This window comes from Anabrus simplex, chromosome 12 (assembly GCF_040414725.1).
Source record: "Anabrus simplex isolate iqAnaSimp1 chromosome 12, ASM4041472v1, whole genome shotgun sequence".
Taxonomy (NCBI): Eukaryota; Metazoa; Arthropoda; class Insecta; order Orthoptera; family Tettigoniidae; genus Anabrus; species Anabrus simplex.
The window spans coordinates 43,088,707-43,107,293 of record NC_090276.1 but is presented as its reverse complement, the minus strand read 5'-3'; the positions used below and the strand labels follow the sequence as shown (position 1 = coordinate 43,107,293).

General features: G+C 39.1%; 1 protein-coding gene across 1 annotated transcript in view; it reads left to right on the top strand.

Annotated features, from left to right (window-relative positions):
- Ndc80 overlaps positions 1 to 18,587 on the top strand; it is a 119,459-nt gene that overhangs the window by 47,208 nt on the left and 53,664 nt on the right. The window contains exon 7 of the mRNA XM_067156224.2: positions 10,144 to 10,237. Coding sequence (XP_067012325.2) covers positions 10,144 to 10,237 — 94 coding nt within the window. The remainder of the gene's footprint in view (positions 1 to 10,143; positions 10,238 to 18,587) is intronic.

Genomic DNA, 18,587 nt, shown 5'->3' with positions numbered 1-18,587 from the left:
CATCAGGAAATTTATCGCAAAGATTCCTAAGCTGGTTGGCCTGATCATCAGGCAAATGATCAAAGTCGAAAGCTTTTGGTTCACTTGTGTCCTCAGACACAGCACTGACATGATAAGGAAGGATAGGAGAACGGTTACACAATGTAAAGATCCTCATAGAAAACTTAAACTGGAACTTATTATATTGAAGATCCAAAACCATACCAGTTTTGGCAATAAAATTTGCACCGAGAATGAAAGGACAAGATAAATCTTTCACCACTACCACGGGCATTTTCCATGTGAAATTACGTATCCTAATTTTGAGATTCAGACTTCCAATCAAATTCAAGGAATTAGAATTAGCCGTATGGCAGGTTAAAGACACAGGTGTTAAATCAGGGAACTTACAAACAGATTTCACAGAGTTATACAAATTTTCACTCATCAAGGTGAGGCTACTTCCAGAATCAACTAGAGCACAAACTGGTTCATTGTTCACTTCTAGGCAAATGTAAGGTAATTTACATGGAGGAATAGCAGAAATACCACAAGATTTTGGAAAATTGACACTAGGGTCAGACTGAAGCTTACAATCGACTACAGGGTCGGGTAAATCATCAACTAATTGACAGCGATAACAGACGAAACATGAAGGTACACTATAAGTTTTGGCACCAGGATCGGCGGCTAGTCATCTGGGATTACTATTACCAGAACGCCCAGAGCCGGAAGAATTGCGAGGACACTGTCTTGAGAAGTGTCTATTTGACCCACAATATCTGCAAGAACTAGTGGAGGGAGAAACTCTATTCTCATTCGGAATTGAATTGCCTAAGGGCTCAATCTTAGGACAGTTCCTTTGGAAATTTTGAAGTTGACCACCCATGACAGGTTTTGAATTGCCTAAGGGCCCAATCTTAGGACAATTCCGCTGGAAGTGATCCGTAGAACCACAACTATAACATGCACGTGAATTACGTGGCTTGGAAGAAGTAGAAACGGTACTAGTGACCTGAGAAGACATGCTCATAGGAGGAGGAGCTAAGGCGACTCGTAACTGGTCGGCATACCTAATGCCTTCAGCAGAAACAGTAATAGCTTCCAACTGAGCGAATGTAGCGGGTCGAGGTGACAGAGCAAGATACGACCGGTAATTTGGTGCAAGACCCTCAATAATGCTAGCAACCATTTGAGACTCAGAATAGTTTAGCATGAAGATCCGAGCATTGAACTTAATGTCCTGGATGTATTCCGACAATGTTTCATTCAAATACTGTACTCGAAAATAATGCTTCTGAACCAAAGAAGACAAAGCACGGGAAGGAATAAAAAACTCAAGCACATGTGCATGAAATTGGTCAACTGTCCACTTTTCTGAAATGGCTCTTATGACATGCTCAGAAAGAGCTCCAGATACATGTGGATATAAGACTTGGAAGAAATTGTCACGACTTAAGGAATACACTATACTCTGATCTTTAAATTCAACCAAAAAACGTAGAAATACTATGACTTCGTCAATCGAATTAGCGGTGAACTTAGATACACCCTTAAATATAGCAGTTAATGGGTGAGGTAAGTTTGAAAAAATTTGAGAAGCAGCAGGAGTAGTAGGTACCTGAACAGCACTGGATTGGTTACAAGAAGGCAATACAGTAGTAAAGAAATCTTGATTTGAACGCTCCTGGGATAGGGTAGGAGTACTAAAAGTGAGGTTAGGACTGAGGTTAGATTGCATAGAAACCGGCACAGATATTCGCATTTGCGACACATTTTCACACATCTGTGACACCCCAGAAGAATTTATTACAGGTGACACTTGGACATGGGGATATCTTTGTACAATAGGAAGAGAAACAACTTGGGTCGCAACCGGAGGATGAGATAAAGACACGGTAGAATTAACAGTTCCCATAGGAACAGTTGACATAGTAACTTGCGTACAAGAAGCACCACTATAATTATTCACGGGCAGAGAAGCACTGGTAACTACAGCAGGAAAAGATTGCAGGGAAACATCATTACAAGTGACGGGTACATTAACTACTGAACTTGAGCTAGGCAAAGAATTACCTTCCAGCAATCCAACAATTTTATCAGAAATATCACAAAACTGCAATAACAACGATTCGCACTCACATCGCTCATCTTCAGATAAATTATGCGCCAACAGATCGCGAATCCTGTCCACGTAATGCTGCACTTGGCCTTTCGCACGTGCTAACTGTGCATCGGACGGTTTAGAAGAACAAAATGACATAATAATGGCTTTATATTCTACAATTTTATCTCTAACAATCGACAAAGATGCGCACACTTCATCTGTTGATAACCCTGGGACGAAAACAGGTTCATTTAGCGATTGTTTCAACAAGCTCGTGTCATCCTTAACCTTTCCTGTCGAATTCAACTTACGAATACGAAGTTCGTAAGCTAATTCCTCCTTCCTCAAATGGAACGGACCTGGGATAGCACGAGACATGTTGATAAAAAAAGGAAACTACGAGATAATACTTGAATTAAATTTTAGGTTATAACCACCGAATTACCGTCAACTTTGCTTCTTCAGCAACCCAAAGCTCTGCTAACATACTGCAACCTCTCCAAAGGGTAAGGTTACAATTAATAGGTTTAATGAAGAGAAAATGTTTGCTACCGTAATGCTTTCACCAAAAGTACTGTACACTAGGCACGTCAACATGTACGAAATTAAATTTGCAAGCACATTAATTACAGGAAATAAACAAACAGTTTAACCAACATGACTATTAAGAAAGGATAACCGGGAAACGGCTGGGAACCATATCCAGGCGGTGGAAGGTATTGATAACACTGAAGAAGCGAAGTCAATGTAATCCTAAACTTTACTTAACAAGTTAGATTCGATTTCATATATAAAGCAATAACCAAGATACAATTAAAATAATGACGGCATAATTTCAACAACCATTACAATTTACATGAGGGTAGCATTTAGTAATTAAATTTATTTTACACCGGAACATCACACATGACGTTCCACTGTCGTGGCGTTACCTTTAAAAACCCAAAACAGTTCGAAATAAATAAAGGAAGGTAACGTTATACTAAAGTGAAGAGATACATCTAAAAAGGAAAAATAATTTACGTGTAATCATGGAGCAGAGCATCTTCGGTGGGTAGCCCCCTCAAAAACACTTCTGAGAAAGGGTACCCGACCTAAAGATGAATAATCCACGATGAAGCGGAATGAATGAAATAGTCCCGAGAAAAATATTACTGATAAGGATTACTTCGAAAGGCGTATAACAATTAATTTACAAAACAACAAACGGGAACTATCTCTTAACAAAGTGAAGCGACTTACCGAAACGGCTAAGTCATAATTATAACATTTGGAAGCAGAAGGAAACACGGGTACGCTCCGGCAAGATAAATAAAATGAAACACTACATTTGAAACAGAATACCAGAAAAGTTAAAAAATATTAATCAGTGCTTACCGGATGGCGGGGCCAAGAAGACCCGTACCTTGGAAGGTGACCGTTCCCTTCAGTGGTCAAACAGAAAAGACGCCCTCGCAGAGCAAGGCTCCAGCGACAACGCTTCTCCCCGGAAATTATGAAATATTACCACGGCCAATGAGCGTACGATGATTTCCTTCACCTACCAATCACATTTCCTTTTATTTTCTCCAATAGGAGCGCAGAAAAAATAGTGCTGACAAGGAACATTTAGGAAGCCTCTAGAAAAATTACGAAATTTGTGCAACTTTAGGAAACCGGAAATCTCCCACGCCGATGTGGCGCGTGTGGTACAGGATGCACCAGAATTACCATGACAATCAAATAATTTCAAAATCATATCGACTTCAAACAAATTAAACAATTCCAAAATTCACATACTGAGGAAAACCAAAACAAACAAAAGAATAAATCCTTTACATACATAATTTATCGCCGTCTTCCGAGTCCAAATAATCAAATCCCAATAATCACAACAAATACACTTGTTGAGGAGTATTCTCACGGCTTCTAGCAGATCTCTTCCACCTAATTTCAGCATTTCATTCGTTATTTTATCCTCCCCAGGGGATTTTTTATTCCTTAGTTGTTTAAGTGCATTTTCAGTCTCGGCAGTGGTTACTTCCGGTGTTACTTCATGTGTGTAATACTGGGCTAGTTGTTCATCACTGGGTGGTTTATTAATGGTTAATGTATACAGCTTGTAGTAGAAATCTCTAATAACTTCAGTAATGTTTTGCCTATCTGTGACTATTTCTCCATTTTGGTTCTTAAGTTTTGTAATTTTTGGTCTTCCTGTAGACATGTTGTTCTTTAAAATCTTAATGTTTTTATTTTCTTCAGTTGTCTGCATGATCATGTTATTAAATTTCCTTAGATTTTTTTCTTATTTCCTTGCGAATGGCCTTAAGATTTTTGTATTCTGCTGTATCCCTGTCCATTGTCTTCCTGTCCTTAATGAGCTATGTGGCATTAAGTGAAAGTCGGCTCTTAGTTTTTTTTTTTCAATGGGATCTTCTTTTCAGTATTTTGAATACCGACTGTAATTTTCTCATTAAGTTTGTTCACGTCAAAGTATTTCAGATCTTCTATTGGCTTAAGTTTTTTGGTAAGAGCTTGTTGAAATGATGATTGATGTTTTTCTAAGTCCTCTACTCTTGGAAAAGTGTACCCCCTTGTCATTTTATACCATAGCATGCAGCACATGAATTTGACACATACGTCAGTTTGTTGAGTCCATCAAACACTAGCGTCTGTGCTGTATCATTCATTGATCATGTTTGTGTCTGAAAAAGAACATTTGAGGCACACATTGCTTTTCTTAATCACAAGCAAAAGGCTGTGGAAAGTCATCGTTGGCCGCTAGAAAAATATGGTGAGCACGCTCCATCAACTAGAGCATGGGAGACATAGTTTCAACAATTTAAACATGGTGATTTCAGTGTGAAAGACAGTGGGCGATTTGGTAGACCACAAAAGTGTGAAGACGAGCAATTGCAGGCGTTTTCGAGGAAGTTTAAAAATGGCTCGACGAATGGTTTGCCGCAAAAGACAAGCAGTTTTTCTGGCATGGTATTTAAACTTACCTGAAAGATGGGCCAAGTGCGTAGAAATCGATGGCCAATATTTTGAATAAACAAAAAATGAATTTCTCTTGAAAATTCTGTGTTTCTTTTACCACAAAAACTGGCAAAAACTTACGGATACACCTGGTATTGATCATGTAAATGCATATTTTACTATACTTTTATCAGTAAGCCGTATTTGTCCAAAAATGGGTATAAAGGCATATGTTTGGTCCTGTTATAATGGTCTGTTCAACCATCGAAAGTACATCCATGGATGGAAGTGAAATTATTAAAAGTAGTTAAATACTCGGAAATGAGTTGAAGATGACAACAAATTGTTTTAGTTATTCTCCAAATATTACTCAGATGTTTTGTGCTAATAATGCCAAGTGATTTTGTGTTTGTGTATGTCAGGTATTTTGGATTTCCTTTCCTCAGAAAGATTTTGTGGCTAAACAAGGGTTGAAGGAACAGGCTTCGTGAGCAGTATGTTGTCAAATTAGAAACAACGAAATAATGTTCGCAATGTCACCAGTTTTCTGTTGTCTGCATAAAATGTCTTTCAATTAATTTTTAGACAATATTTAACTTCTTTTTGTCATGCTCCAAAGTTTGTCATATTTTGGTATTTTGTGAAGGCATAAGTGCATAATGGCTGTACGCCATCAGATTTTTCTTTCAGTTCAGTACTTGTCAAGAATTGTTCAACTTTGCTGAAGGTTTAACAAGATTTGAAAAGGTTTGCCAATTTTTGATAGCATATTGTTTGAACATGGAGGAAAAACAAACAGGTGTGGTACTTAGACTAGCAGTGTGATATGTTGTTAAGCAGAAGAGAAGCGTGCAATAATCCATAATTTATTCATGAGTTATATTTTTGGGCTTATGCCGTGTAAATAATTGTAAACACACTCAACGTTTCAAAAGGAACCTTGCCTTTCTTCATCAGGAGACACAAGGGAAAAGAAACGACGTATTAATGGTTGCTAGGAGAGGGCGACAAGGAAGCTTGAAATGGTGCCCAAAGATGTAAAAGGGACGCCATTTTCGCCCCATGCTAGAGACAATGAATGGCAACAACAAAGCATTACTCTCTAATGCTTTTGATAATAGGTAGCCATGATTCACTGAGGTTGTATCCTGTATCGCGGTTGAAATTATCTGGGTGTTTACGTATTTCAACCGCCTCCCTGATAATTCTTGGGTGATATTGCTTTATACCGGCAAGAACGTCCACTTCTTGGAACAAGACATCATGACCAGGTGTTAAGACATGATCAGCAACAGCTGATTTATCAGGTTGATTGAGTCTGATACATCTGGTATGTTCTTTGATGCGAGTACACACCGTTCTCGAAGTCTGCCCAATATAAACCTTGCCACAAGTACAGGGAACTCTGTAGATACCAGGTTGTTGTAATTTAGGCAAACTATCCTAAGTTGGTTGCAGGAGTTGCCTAATCTTAATTGATGTTCCAAAAACAGTTCATACATGGTACCTACGTAAGATTTTAGCAATGCGATCCATCGTGTTATGTATGTAAGGCAGGTAAGCAGTTCCTTTTACATCTTTTTCCTTAACAGACGTTCGATTATGTCTCGATTTCAGAACCCTTGAGATCAAAGCTCTGGTGTAACCGTTGCTCTCAAAGGTGGTTCTCAGGGTGTTAATTTCCTCTTGTAGATTTAATGCTTCACAAATCCTCTTGGCTCTGGTAGTCAAGAGTTGTAAACCATGTTTCTGGGCAGGGTGATGGTGAGAATCTGTGTGGAGATATCTGTTGGTGTGTGTAGGCTTACGATACACGCTGTGTCCTAAAGATCCATCCTCTTTCTTGGTGACGAGAACATCTAAAAATGGTATCAGATTCCATTTCCAAAGTGAAACATATGGAAGGGTGCTGGCGATTAAGGTGATCCAGAAAGTGACCAAGATTGTCTACACCTTCTGTCCATACGACGAACGTATCATCCACATATCGCCACCAGATCTTCGGTTTGCAAGGTGCTGACGACAAAGCTTTCTCTTTGAAGTTTTCCATGAAGAAATTGGCCACAACAGGAGAGAGAGGACTTCCCTTGGCCACACCATCTGTCTGTTCATAATATTTCCCATTCCATAGAAAGTAGGAGGAGGTCATGCAGTGATCGAAAAGCCTTGCGATCTCTTCAGTAAAAATATCATTTATGAGAGTCATAACACCATCAACAGGTACTCTCGTAAACAGACACACCATGTCAAGACTCGCCAAGATTGTAAACTTAACAGTGAAATCCAAGCCCCTGAGAAGTTTCTGTTTTAAAATCCATGATATTTTTATGGGTTCCTACATGTAAAATAACACAGCGCTAAAGAGATGGCAAGTAAGATAACCTGACACTCAATGTTGTACAAGAAGACATTGTTCATATGTTTGTAGCTGCATGGAATGCCCTTAAAAAAAAAAAAAAAAAAAAAAACAGCACACAATGCTACATTGCACTCCTTACTCTACGTAGATTCTCTTTGTGCCTTCTTCCCTCTAGCATCGCGTACACAGAACTATCAGACTCACTAAACTCATTGTCAAACTCTTCTTCACTCTCCATTTTCACCTAACATACGAAGTCACATAGATGGCAATAAATACGGATAAGTCATAAAAGTGAGCTGCCCGAGTCACAGACATCCACTGCGGTTGAGTCAGATACATCTTTTGGCAAAAATAGGAACCTGAAGTACCGTATTTATTCGCGTATTAGACCCCTTTTTTTGCCCAACTTTTACAGCCAAAAATAATAAAGGGGGGTCCAATATGTGATAACCTCAAAATTTTGTGCAGCGAACACATGACTTCTAGGTTATAAAGAGCTATAAATTGTACGTGTAAACATACTATACGATTATTTAACAAACTTAGAGTGTATTTAAGTTATACTGGCTATTTTCGTCGGAAGGCAGTATTTCTAAACGTAAAAAGACAAAAAAATAGTGAACACGACTTTTAGGCCTATGGTACATATAAAAGTCAGTTTTAGTTACTCATATCACGTCATTCGTTACATCTCATTAATTCCTCTGGTGAGGTTGACGTCAGGAAGGGCATACGGCCGTAAAAACTCGCTGCGAAGATTCATCTCACTTCATACTCGATCCCGTAGAAGAAAGCGATATGGGTATCATGTTATCATATAATTAAATATTGATACAAAAGAACTTAATGGCCAGTCATTTGTCTGTCAGTTTAGCAGTAGGCCTACAGCACAGTAAACCTGGTCACTGCTTTCATTTGAATTATCGCCTTGCGCCGCCAACTTCCCTGCCTTGCTGCCGGCGCGGCGTCGGCATTCTAAGTGACGTCATCTTCACTGCTATCCCTCGTCAGTCGCGTCAGCCATGCTTCATTCTCTTTGAGCCATGCACTGCAATCAAGAGCATACGAGGTCCCATCTTTTTGAACCTTTTAAAAATAATTTTGTTCCCGACTATAGAGTCTAAACAGTGTAAATCTATTCCCAGATGGTCTATGATATTCCCAGTTGGTGTATATGTAGCATAAGCCACTCCTTCCGAATAAAGCCGTACTGTAGAAGGCATGCCAAACCATCAGCTGATAACTAGCATATGTTACAAGTTGTACTTCCGAATGTAATATATAGTAACTGGAAACATTCTTTTGATAACTGCGGCTGTTGAAACACTGACCCTTATTATTAAGTATATTTCATGCTTGTTCTCTACATTTATCACATCAGGATTTGCGTAAACAGCTGTCCATGAGATAAGACAGACCACATTGTTTAGGTTAGGTATATTATCGCCCTGATAGTGCCAAAAGTTTGACGGAAAAAATAAAAATAAATAACAGGAAACTATACCGCATTTATGGATATCTACAGGTGTGGCGGTAATGTGTTATATTATCATAATGTTTAATTTTGTACGTTCGTTGTCTTTTTATTAACGCATACCCTAGTGTGTTTTGTTTGGCGTCTCCGAAAATCGTTTCAAGTACGTGGGGACATAGAATTATTATTATTATTTGTTAGGTTTATCACGTTTTAAACTTACTTCTCTCTAAATATATATCTGTATTGGCCCGAGTTACGAGATATTAAACGACCACTTTGTTAATGATCTGATCTGCTGTATATACAGCAACAACCGCGAATATTTCTCAACTAAGGTAAACACAATTCCTCATCCCGAGGTGGTACAGCTCTGTTTAGACACAGTCCCAGTGGAGGGGAGTTACATGTACAGATTTTACAGCATATCAACCTTCCTGCCATTCATAAATCTCTGGCACTACAGTCCCGGGAATCAGTCAGACCCCCGAAAACAGCAACTAATTGTGCTAACCATTACGCTGGCGAACATTATTAACTACAAAACACAGACATATAGTATGACTGATGCATGCTTGCAATGCGCGGGTTGGACATCTATCTGTGCGACGTCATCAGAGTCGCAGTAGACCTACGCTACAGAGGCGGACATTTCTTAACTACGAAACACAGATGTACCGCACGGATTCGACGTGTTTTTCATTGCGTAGGTTGTACGGACGAAACTATTCACAAATTTGTGCGATGTCATCAGAGCTGCAATAAGACTTGTACCCGCTTCGAAGCGGAATCATCATCGTTCTCTGACGAATTACGTTGGGGGGGTCTTTTAGGCGGGATTTTTTTTTCATTTTCTTCATCTCGAAAAGCCTGGGGTGGGTTTTATACGTGAGGGGGGGGTCTAATATACGAGTAAATGCGGTAAATATCTGGCGGAAATACTGAAAAAGACAAGAAATGAGCATATGCGGGCCTTTAAATTAGGTACCGATCAGGGAGCGACATTCTAGAGTACTCCGGTTTTTATTTTATATACATATACTCGGGCTTTTATGCTAAGAGGTTAGTCCACTTTTGCTCAAAAGTCTCTTCTCTCTCTGCCTCCTTGTACACAACTGGCACTTCCATGGTACATCTCCCTCATTCTTTCTGTTGTCTGCTTCCTGACACCTTTTTCTGTTAGGATTCCTGTACCTTGTTTCTGCACATACTGTCCAGTTACCATGTACATATGACTCCATGCGTTTTTAAAAATACTTTCAGGCATTGCACGACGATGTGAAAAAGGCATACACAGCATACCAGCGTCATGGAATTGAGAAGTTTGAGCTCTCTCCTCTCCTCATGGAAGAAGTGTGTAAGTTGAACAACATTAATGTTCTTGAGTTATTTGTTTGTTTTAATGTTGTCAATCTTATCTTATGTTAATTTTATGGACACTTCCTCTAAAGCATTACTTTGTCAATTTATATATTTTTCATCTAAACAGTGTTATGTGGCTGAAGATGTTGATAATATACGAAACATGTACCACTTTTGACCATTAAAAATTGCCTTAAGCAATCATTGTATCGACTAGGTGGCAAATAAATAAATACTTAATTGTGAATCAACAGGAGACAACACGGAAAATCTAAGATATGCATTTGGAAATATAGGGCATGTACTTATGCATAATGCCTGAAGACAAATTTTTACTTGAGATTCTTGTAGGAATGACAGAACACAGACCATTGGTAAACACCATCTAGATGTACAGTAAATTTGGTCAATTTCCTTTGTCTATTCATTTTTGTAAATAGTTTAATTAATATTTTATTTTCAACTGTATGATTAAGTATGCTTCTGACACGAGTAAATAAATTGGTAAACATTGTTTTATTATGGTGTAGACATCAAATACACATAACTACGTACGAAGGACAGGTCTCCACTGCGTTGCCAGTGGTGGGGCAGGTGCCGAATACAATTCACTGCAAATGTATCGCTAACGTGACACCTCTCTTCGAAATGCTGTTACGATGTCTTCTTTGTTAGCAAACCGTTGTCCACGTAATGGCTTCTTGACTTTGGGGATTAGATCATAGTCACATGGGCTCAGACCAGCTCTACATGGCATTGGCGTGCATTTCTGCCGCGGAGAACTGCTATTTTAATATACAGTAGAAGTCCGTTACAGCGAGAATGCACAACAGCGAAAAATTTACTCGCTATAGCGGATTGTCGATACAACCGATTTTTGTATGAAAGTCGGAAAAATCCATACACATTAAAATAGGTATGAAACGGGAATCAGTTTGTTCAAAACTTGCATTTCCGCTGATGATATCTACAGTACGGCTTACTTGTTTATTTTTCGTGGTAGTGTGTGTTTAATTTCATTCTAAAAAAAATTATAGAACTGTGTTTCTCTGAATCCAAGACGAACCCCACTCTTTCCTTCAAACAATTTAAATCTGGCTCAAAAAATGCTTTGTAAAATCGTATGAATGCCTTTGTTGTACAGTACACATTTTTAGACGCCGAGCATTGGCTTTCGTTATGCCGTATTTTTTTGCAGCTGCTCAATTATTCTTTATTTTTTGCGGGTTTAATGACCATTGATTCAAAATTTGTATCATGATACCAAAGAGAATCCGTTTAAAATTTTCCAGCAATACCTATTCCATGTGTCTCAACAATAAGACGACCATCAGGAAAATGTTCTTGCTGTCTATAAAACTTACTTTTACTCAGCGTCATATATACTGGCTTCCGCTAGACGCACGTCTCGCTTGCCGTGTTCGGCCAATTTCAGCGGCTGGCGATGTGTGGGCCTAATTGCGGACGTTGAAGATCAACGAACGAGTTTATTGCGCTACGGTATGGCCATTCTGCCCTTGAGCTTTGCGTGCACATACCTCACAATTTCAACTTCCACTTCTTTAACACTTTGAAGACGATGTCACCCCATGTGGGGTGACGGACCCTCATACAAAATATAGTATGTCACCCCTCATGGGGTGACACGGCAGCGTGTCCAGGCCTTTCAACTTTAGGCTGTCGCACGAAACTAGCGCTACCATTCGCAGTTGTATTGCATTGCTTGTTCACGTAAGGTGTTCATAGAGTGCAGCGCAGTGCCCATTTCTTTCTCAGCATGCTGGGCATTGCGCAACAAACAGTGGAATTTCTCTGACATTTATGGGGTGACATACGCAACCATCAGAATTCAATTATTAATGGTAAGGAAAATAATGTGGATTGGAGTCTATTATTGCTTCTTTCTTACATACTGGTTGAGATTTAGCACTCAGATGAAATTGTAAACTGGGGCTACGTGTGAATAAAAAAAATGTTTCTGCAAACCTGGGAATGTTCCCCAGTAATTGTCACTGGCTGATGATTTGGTTGAATCATTGCCCGATGCAGCACCAGAATATTTGCTAGTGTCCTCACTACACAAACTATTGTTGAATTCTGACTCGGAAAAGGTGGCATCACATTGCAAATCCTAAATGTCAACATCTCTTGATTCAACACTCGAGCCCTTTTCAGGTTGTTCTTCTATCTCTCTATCGGTAATCATGGCTTACTCAACACAGAAACACATAACATGAATTAATTTCTTGTCACAAAAATGTAAATTACAAGGAACTTGTTGAAAGGCGCGTAAATCAACAGCTCACAGTACGGAGCACAGTGTTCCACAACAACAAAGGTAATAAGGCCGTCACCCCTACGTCACCCCTGTAGGGGTGACATGCGCTTTCTCTGTTGCATAGTCAACCTAATAACCATATGTCACCCCAATGGGGGGACACAAAAATAGTAACTTTGAACATAAAATATGTCTTTGATTATCATCTACGAATGAAATTACGAACATCCGTAACCCACAACAACCTGAAAAATGTATACGGCATTTCAGCAGTTTACCGCAGAAAAAGCAAATGTACACGTCGACGCTAAAGTGTTAAAACGTCCTTGTTGCAGACCACTGAATGCATTTTTTTTCTACAGTATGCATTTTTTAAAGTTTACTTTGTCTTCACGCTAACATCAAATGTTAAATTTTCCCATGAGATTCTGAGAAAAATCCGTCATCTTGGATTCGGAGAAATATGGTTCACTCCAGGGGCTTCAGTGGTAAACATCGCAGTTTCCTTCTTCAAACGGCGTTACCTAACCTAACCGTGTACGATATGTATCATGAAAAGATGTGAAATGCATGTGGAGAAATGATTACTTCCTCGCTATAAATTTATATGTGAACAGCCTTTCCGAAATGTAACCAAACGTGAGAAAATATGAACTTTCCTCTGAAATCCGTGATTTACTCTGCCATATCTTGAGGTGTATCATATTCTTACTTAATTTCAGTATATAACATTAAAATTAAGCGATCTTTTACTTCAGCCTTTATTTTTAACGAGTTAACTGCTATTGGCCGTGATATTTATGCATTTATTACAAAAACTTGTTATCCTCTCTCATTTCAAATTTTCTTCAGAGAACAGCAGTTGACGGATATTACTAATCGACTCCAATATCGGCTTCGAATGTTGCGAGAGAGTTCGCGAATGCACGTAGTGAGAAAAATATACCGTACCGAAGGTGATCGATCACATTTTGTATCACACGTTTCCGTTTTCTTATTCAAACAGCATCACCTATCCTAACTTAGCCGTACTATACGTATGATGAAAACGCGCTTCAGGCGCCAGTAGAAAAAATTATAACCTTCTTGCTATAAATTTACACGATTGATAGCCTTTCCGTAATTTAACCAGACACGAGAAAATATGAACGAAGTTCTGAAATCAATTATGGACTCTGCCAATTCTCAAGGTGTATCCCATTCTTATTTAAGTGAAGTATTTTGCATTAAAATTAAGCGATCCTTTAGTCAGCCTTTATTTTTAACGAGTTAACAACACTTATTGGACACGTTATTTACGCATTTATTACAAAATATGCCCTCTTTCATTTCAAATTTTCGTTACGAAACAGCAGTCGACGGGTATTATTAATAGACTCCGACATTGCCTTCGAATGTCTACGAGAGAACTCGCTAGTGGAAATAGCTAGGCAACATAATCACTGGGGAGCATAAATACCGGTAACAGAAAAAATCGTGTGTGCTTAATCACTCGTAATAACGGATGCGTCATTGATAGGGCTCTCGCTGTAACCGAAGGATAATACACAGTTCAATATAGGAATTTTGAGGGACTGCAAAAAATTTTCGTTAAAGCGGGGTTCTTGTTATATACCGTACTCGCTATAACAGACTTCTACTGTTCGATCGTTGCTCCTGCTTGTTGACTTCCTTTTTGTGATGCTCTCACTACACACTGAACTTGGGGGCATGCTTAGACCCACACTGTTGTTTACATACACCATCTAGTGGCACCATACGCAAGTACACACCGTATATATGACAACCATATTTTAATTTGAATATGTACTCTCCCAGACTCCCATGTAATAAACTAAAATAAAATTAATGCGACGTACCACGTTTCTTTGAGCTTGCATACAGTCGAGTAAGTGCGACGGTTGCTTCTCCAATCGGCTGTCTTTGTCCACGTGCAAAGCCAAGATGCTCCACCTATTTGTTTGCTTCAGGATTAAACTCTCATAAAAAGACAAATAGGACCTTGAACCTGTCGAAAATCATTTATGAGTGAACAAATTTAGAGAATGCCTAAAAATGAACGCGAGAGTATGGGAGATGTATCATGGCAGTGATAGTTGTGTGAAAGTAGGAAGAGAGAAAGTATCGTGGCAGTGATAGTTGTGTGAAAGTAGGAAGAGAGAAAAGAGACTGGTTTGTGCAAAAAAAAAAGTATTAAGAAAAGGAATTGCTCTGTCACCTTTGCTCTTCATAGTAGTAATGGATGAGCTAATGACAAAGGTGGCAAGGAAAATTGAATAAGGAAAACTGAAAGTGGTGACGATTCCAGATGACGTGTTAGTCTGGGGAGAAAAGGATGTAACATGTAGATGCATGGGAAGATAAGGTGGAACAATATGGATGAAATTTAATGCCTAAAAGAGCGAGATGGTGATCACAACTAGAAAGGGGAGACCTACGAGAGGGATAATGCTTGGAGGGGAACAGCTTAGGAAGGTACAGAGTTCAAAATACCTGGGTAGTGTCTTAGAAGAAAGTGGAAGAAATTATAAGGAAATAATCATGCGTGGAAAACACGCAGAAGTGTACCAGAAAAGTGTCCAGAAGCCTGGTTTGGAGCAAGGATATCCCTCAGAGAAGCAAAATAATTGTATGCAGGATGTACTACGTACCTATTCTGACTTATGCATCAGATCTTGGATAATGAGGCAGAGAGCAGTGACTAGTGTACAGTCAAGTGAAATGAAATTTGTGAGAAACAGGTTAGGAGTGATAAGAATGGATAAGATGGGAAATAAGGAGGTTAGAGATATAGTAAACGGAAGCCACTATTGAACAGGATAGATGAATCTAGACTTAGCTGGTATGGACACATGAAGAGATTGACAAAGGAAAGGATTCCCAGGAAGATGCATGAAATGGAGATAACAGGAAAACAACCAAGAGACAGGTGGATAAAAGGAGTGGAAGAGTGTGTGCAGAGAAAAGGAGAGAACTGGGGAAGAGTGAAGTGGGAGAAGTGGTGGGAAGACAAGAGGAGTTGGAGAGGCAGACCTGGCCAACAGCTGGGAACTGCAGATGATGATGATGATGATGACATGTATATGTACATATACAAAATACAGAGGATGGACATTTTATGCATACATTAAGCAATAAAGTGTTATTTTTAGAACTTGGACAAGAGGACTTCCAACCTCACAGCATTTGCTTTTGTTTGATCTGTTACGTCAAATAAAATAACATAAAGATGAACTGTTATAGATAATAGATTAAGAAGAATGTGTGTTATTAGTGACATTTTTATCATAGCACACTATTAACATATGTTACTGTAATTTTATATTAACCACTGAAGATGACTTAATAGAGTTGGAATATGTTTGAACAATAAATGGAGCTGCCACAGCTTGTTAGGTGACTATGAAAATCCAGAGAGCTTATCATTGCGATTTTTGTGATGGTGTGGTGTTGAGTTTCTCACGATGGCATTTCAGACCTCCGCTTCTCCGAGAAAGGTTTTAAAACGTCTGATTTCCACTTCAAGATGTGTAAAAACAAGGTATTTCACGAACTGAACATAAACTGTGTGTGTAGGGTATGTGACCAAGTATGTGAAAGATAACATATCCAGAAGTATTCTTTGAGGTCTTGTTCAATTAGTGAATTTATTAAGGACTAACGCTTATGCCGAGCACATTAGACGCCATGCTGTTTTATCTAATTGTGAACCTCTGTGCACATTGTGCACAGTAAAATTTATTATCATTAATATTGACAGCCTCAAAAAAGAAGGCAAGTCTGTTGTAATTTTCCCTTAATCATGCGGGTGCAATTGATGCAAGGAGGATTAAGTCCTGTATCAGTGGAGAGAAAAGAAAAAGTTAACATTTTGAGGAGAACCCCTGAAATTATTATAAATACACCCTTCTTTTTGTGCCTAAAAACTTGTATTTGTGTTTCCCAAACAGTGTCCATCTATTGTAATTATAATATGTAGCAGCCCTTATGGCCAGGCTAGACTTGTTGCTGCCGCAATGCGGCGGGAAGTGACAGGTAAAAGTTTTTGGTTATTGGTACAGCTGCGCAGCTGTAAAAATCTTCATGTATGCAATTTGCTGGTTACGTATCATGCAAACACGAATGCATGGATGACTGCTGCAGTTTTCTCAAAGTGGACTGGGATTCCAAATTAGAGGGTCCAGAAAAATCTTGCTTCTTATTGACAAGGCAATTTCACTTCCTCTTGCTGTTACACTGAAGAACATTCAAGTTGAGTTCCTACCTCCCAACATGACTCCTTTAATTCAGCCATTCATATAGACGTCATAAAAAATTTTGAAATTTCATTACTGAAAAATGTTGGATTAGCATCTTACAGGCTGTCGCTAGACAAATGATGACAGCTACAACAACGGCAACCGAGCTCGATAGCTGCAGTCGCTTAAGTGCGGTCAGTATCCAGTAATCGGGAGATCGTGGGTTCGAGCCCCACTGTCGGCAGCCCTGAAGATGGTTTTCTGTGGTTTCCCATTTTCACACCAGGCAAATGCCGGGGCTGTACCTTAATTAAGGCTACGGCCGCTTCCTTCCAATTCCTAGGCCTTTCCTACCCCATCGTTGCCGTAAGACCTGTCTGTGTCGGTGTGACGTGAAGCAAATAACAAAAAAAAAAAAAAAGAAAAAACGGCAAAGGATGTCGGATGTGTAGTGGCGATACTGCATGCGATATAATTTCCAATAATGGACCGATTATTTTGGAATTATGAAACATCCGATACAGTTCATTGTGGATGGCTGGCGGCAAAAAGTCGTGTGCACAATGGTTCAGAAGTACAGTAAAACCTTGTAATTCAAAGTGATTGGGGCGCAAAAATCGGATTTCGAATTACGTAATTTTGGATTAATCGCAAACTCGTTCAGAAATGCCAACCCTTGCCGCATCACAAAGTATTCTAAGATGCATTAATGCATGCAGTGACCTTGATTCACAGTTTAAACCTTTCAAATGCCATGGAAAAGTTATTTCCGAAATGTATCCAACAAGGTGCATGTACATTATTCAAATAATGCACGTGGATAAATCACTGACAAACATAACCTCACGCAACGAAAGAAAAAAACACAAGATTCAAAGACAAGGACAAATTATGCTGGCTCCCCTGGGCAAATGCTTTATTTTTTGGATTACTGTACTCTGCATTTTTTAGATGCCTTGTACTTGTATGGAAAGTGCCAAACGCCTTTAAAACATCGTGGCTTATCAAACTTTCCTATGACGAGGGGAGGATGTCTCTCGCTTCCATGTGCATTGCAACACAGAACAATGAATCTCACCCTTGAACGATTTCTGGGCTGGCACTTATCTCCTTACAACCGTAGGTCCGTTCGGACTTGCATTAAAAAGGAAAAAAGCAATGCAGTTTCATAGGCATTGACAATATTGTTCGGTGTGTACAAATTCATTATATGAGCCACACTTGTTCGCCAACTGTCGGTATTGCCAGTGTTCGCAGATTCTGCTTCTCCACACACTGCCTGCTACGTGATGTGGCATTTCTTAAAAAGCTGAATACGAAAGAATTAAGATTTTACTCTAACTTAGCAAATATTAAACACACTCTAGACACACCGAAGTGAGAGAGAGTACAGAAAGCTACCCCAGGATGTTCCAGAAAATGCGTTCTGTCATATCATGGGTAAATTTTGAATTAAAAGTCTGAATTTCGGTAATGGGGCCAACATTGTTCTTCGAATTACGAATTAAACAATTTAAATAACAATAAGACAATCGCCTATAGAGCATCCAGAGTTAAGAAAAGACTACAGGCCTTATGGGCCTGCTGCCTTTCACTGTTGCCATACTCGCTCACTCACTGCGGCTCGGACACTGCTTGTGAAATACAGTGATGACATAAAATTATACATCGCTTGGTACAGCTGTTGCAAGACTAATAATAATAATATAAATGCCAGATTATCTCCAGTCATTAATGAAATTATCGTCATGAAATTTCGTTTTGCTGTAACGTTTCTAAGGATAATAGCCCACTGACTGTATCATTCGAAATAGAGTAAGAGTTTAAAC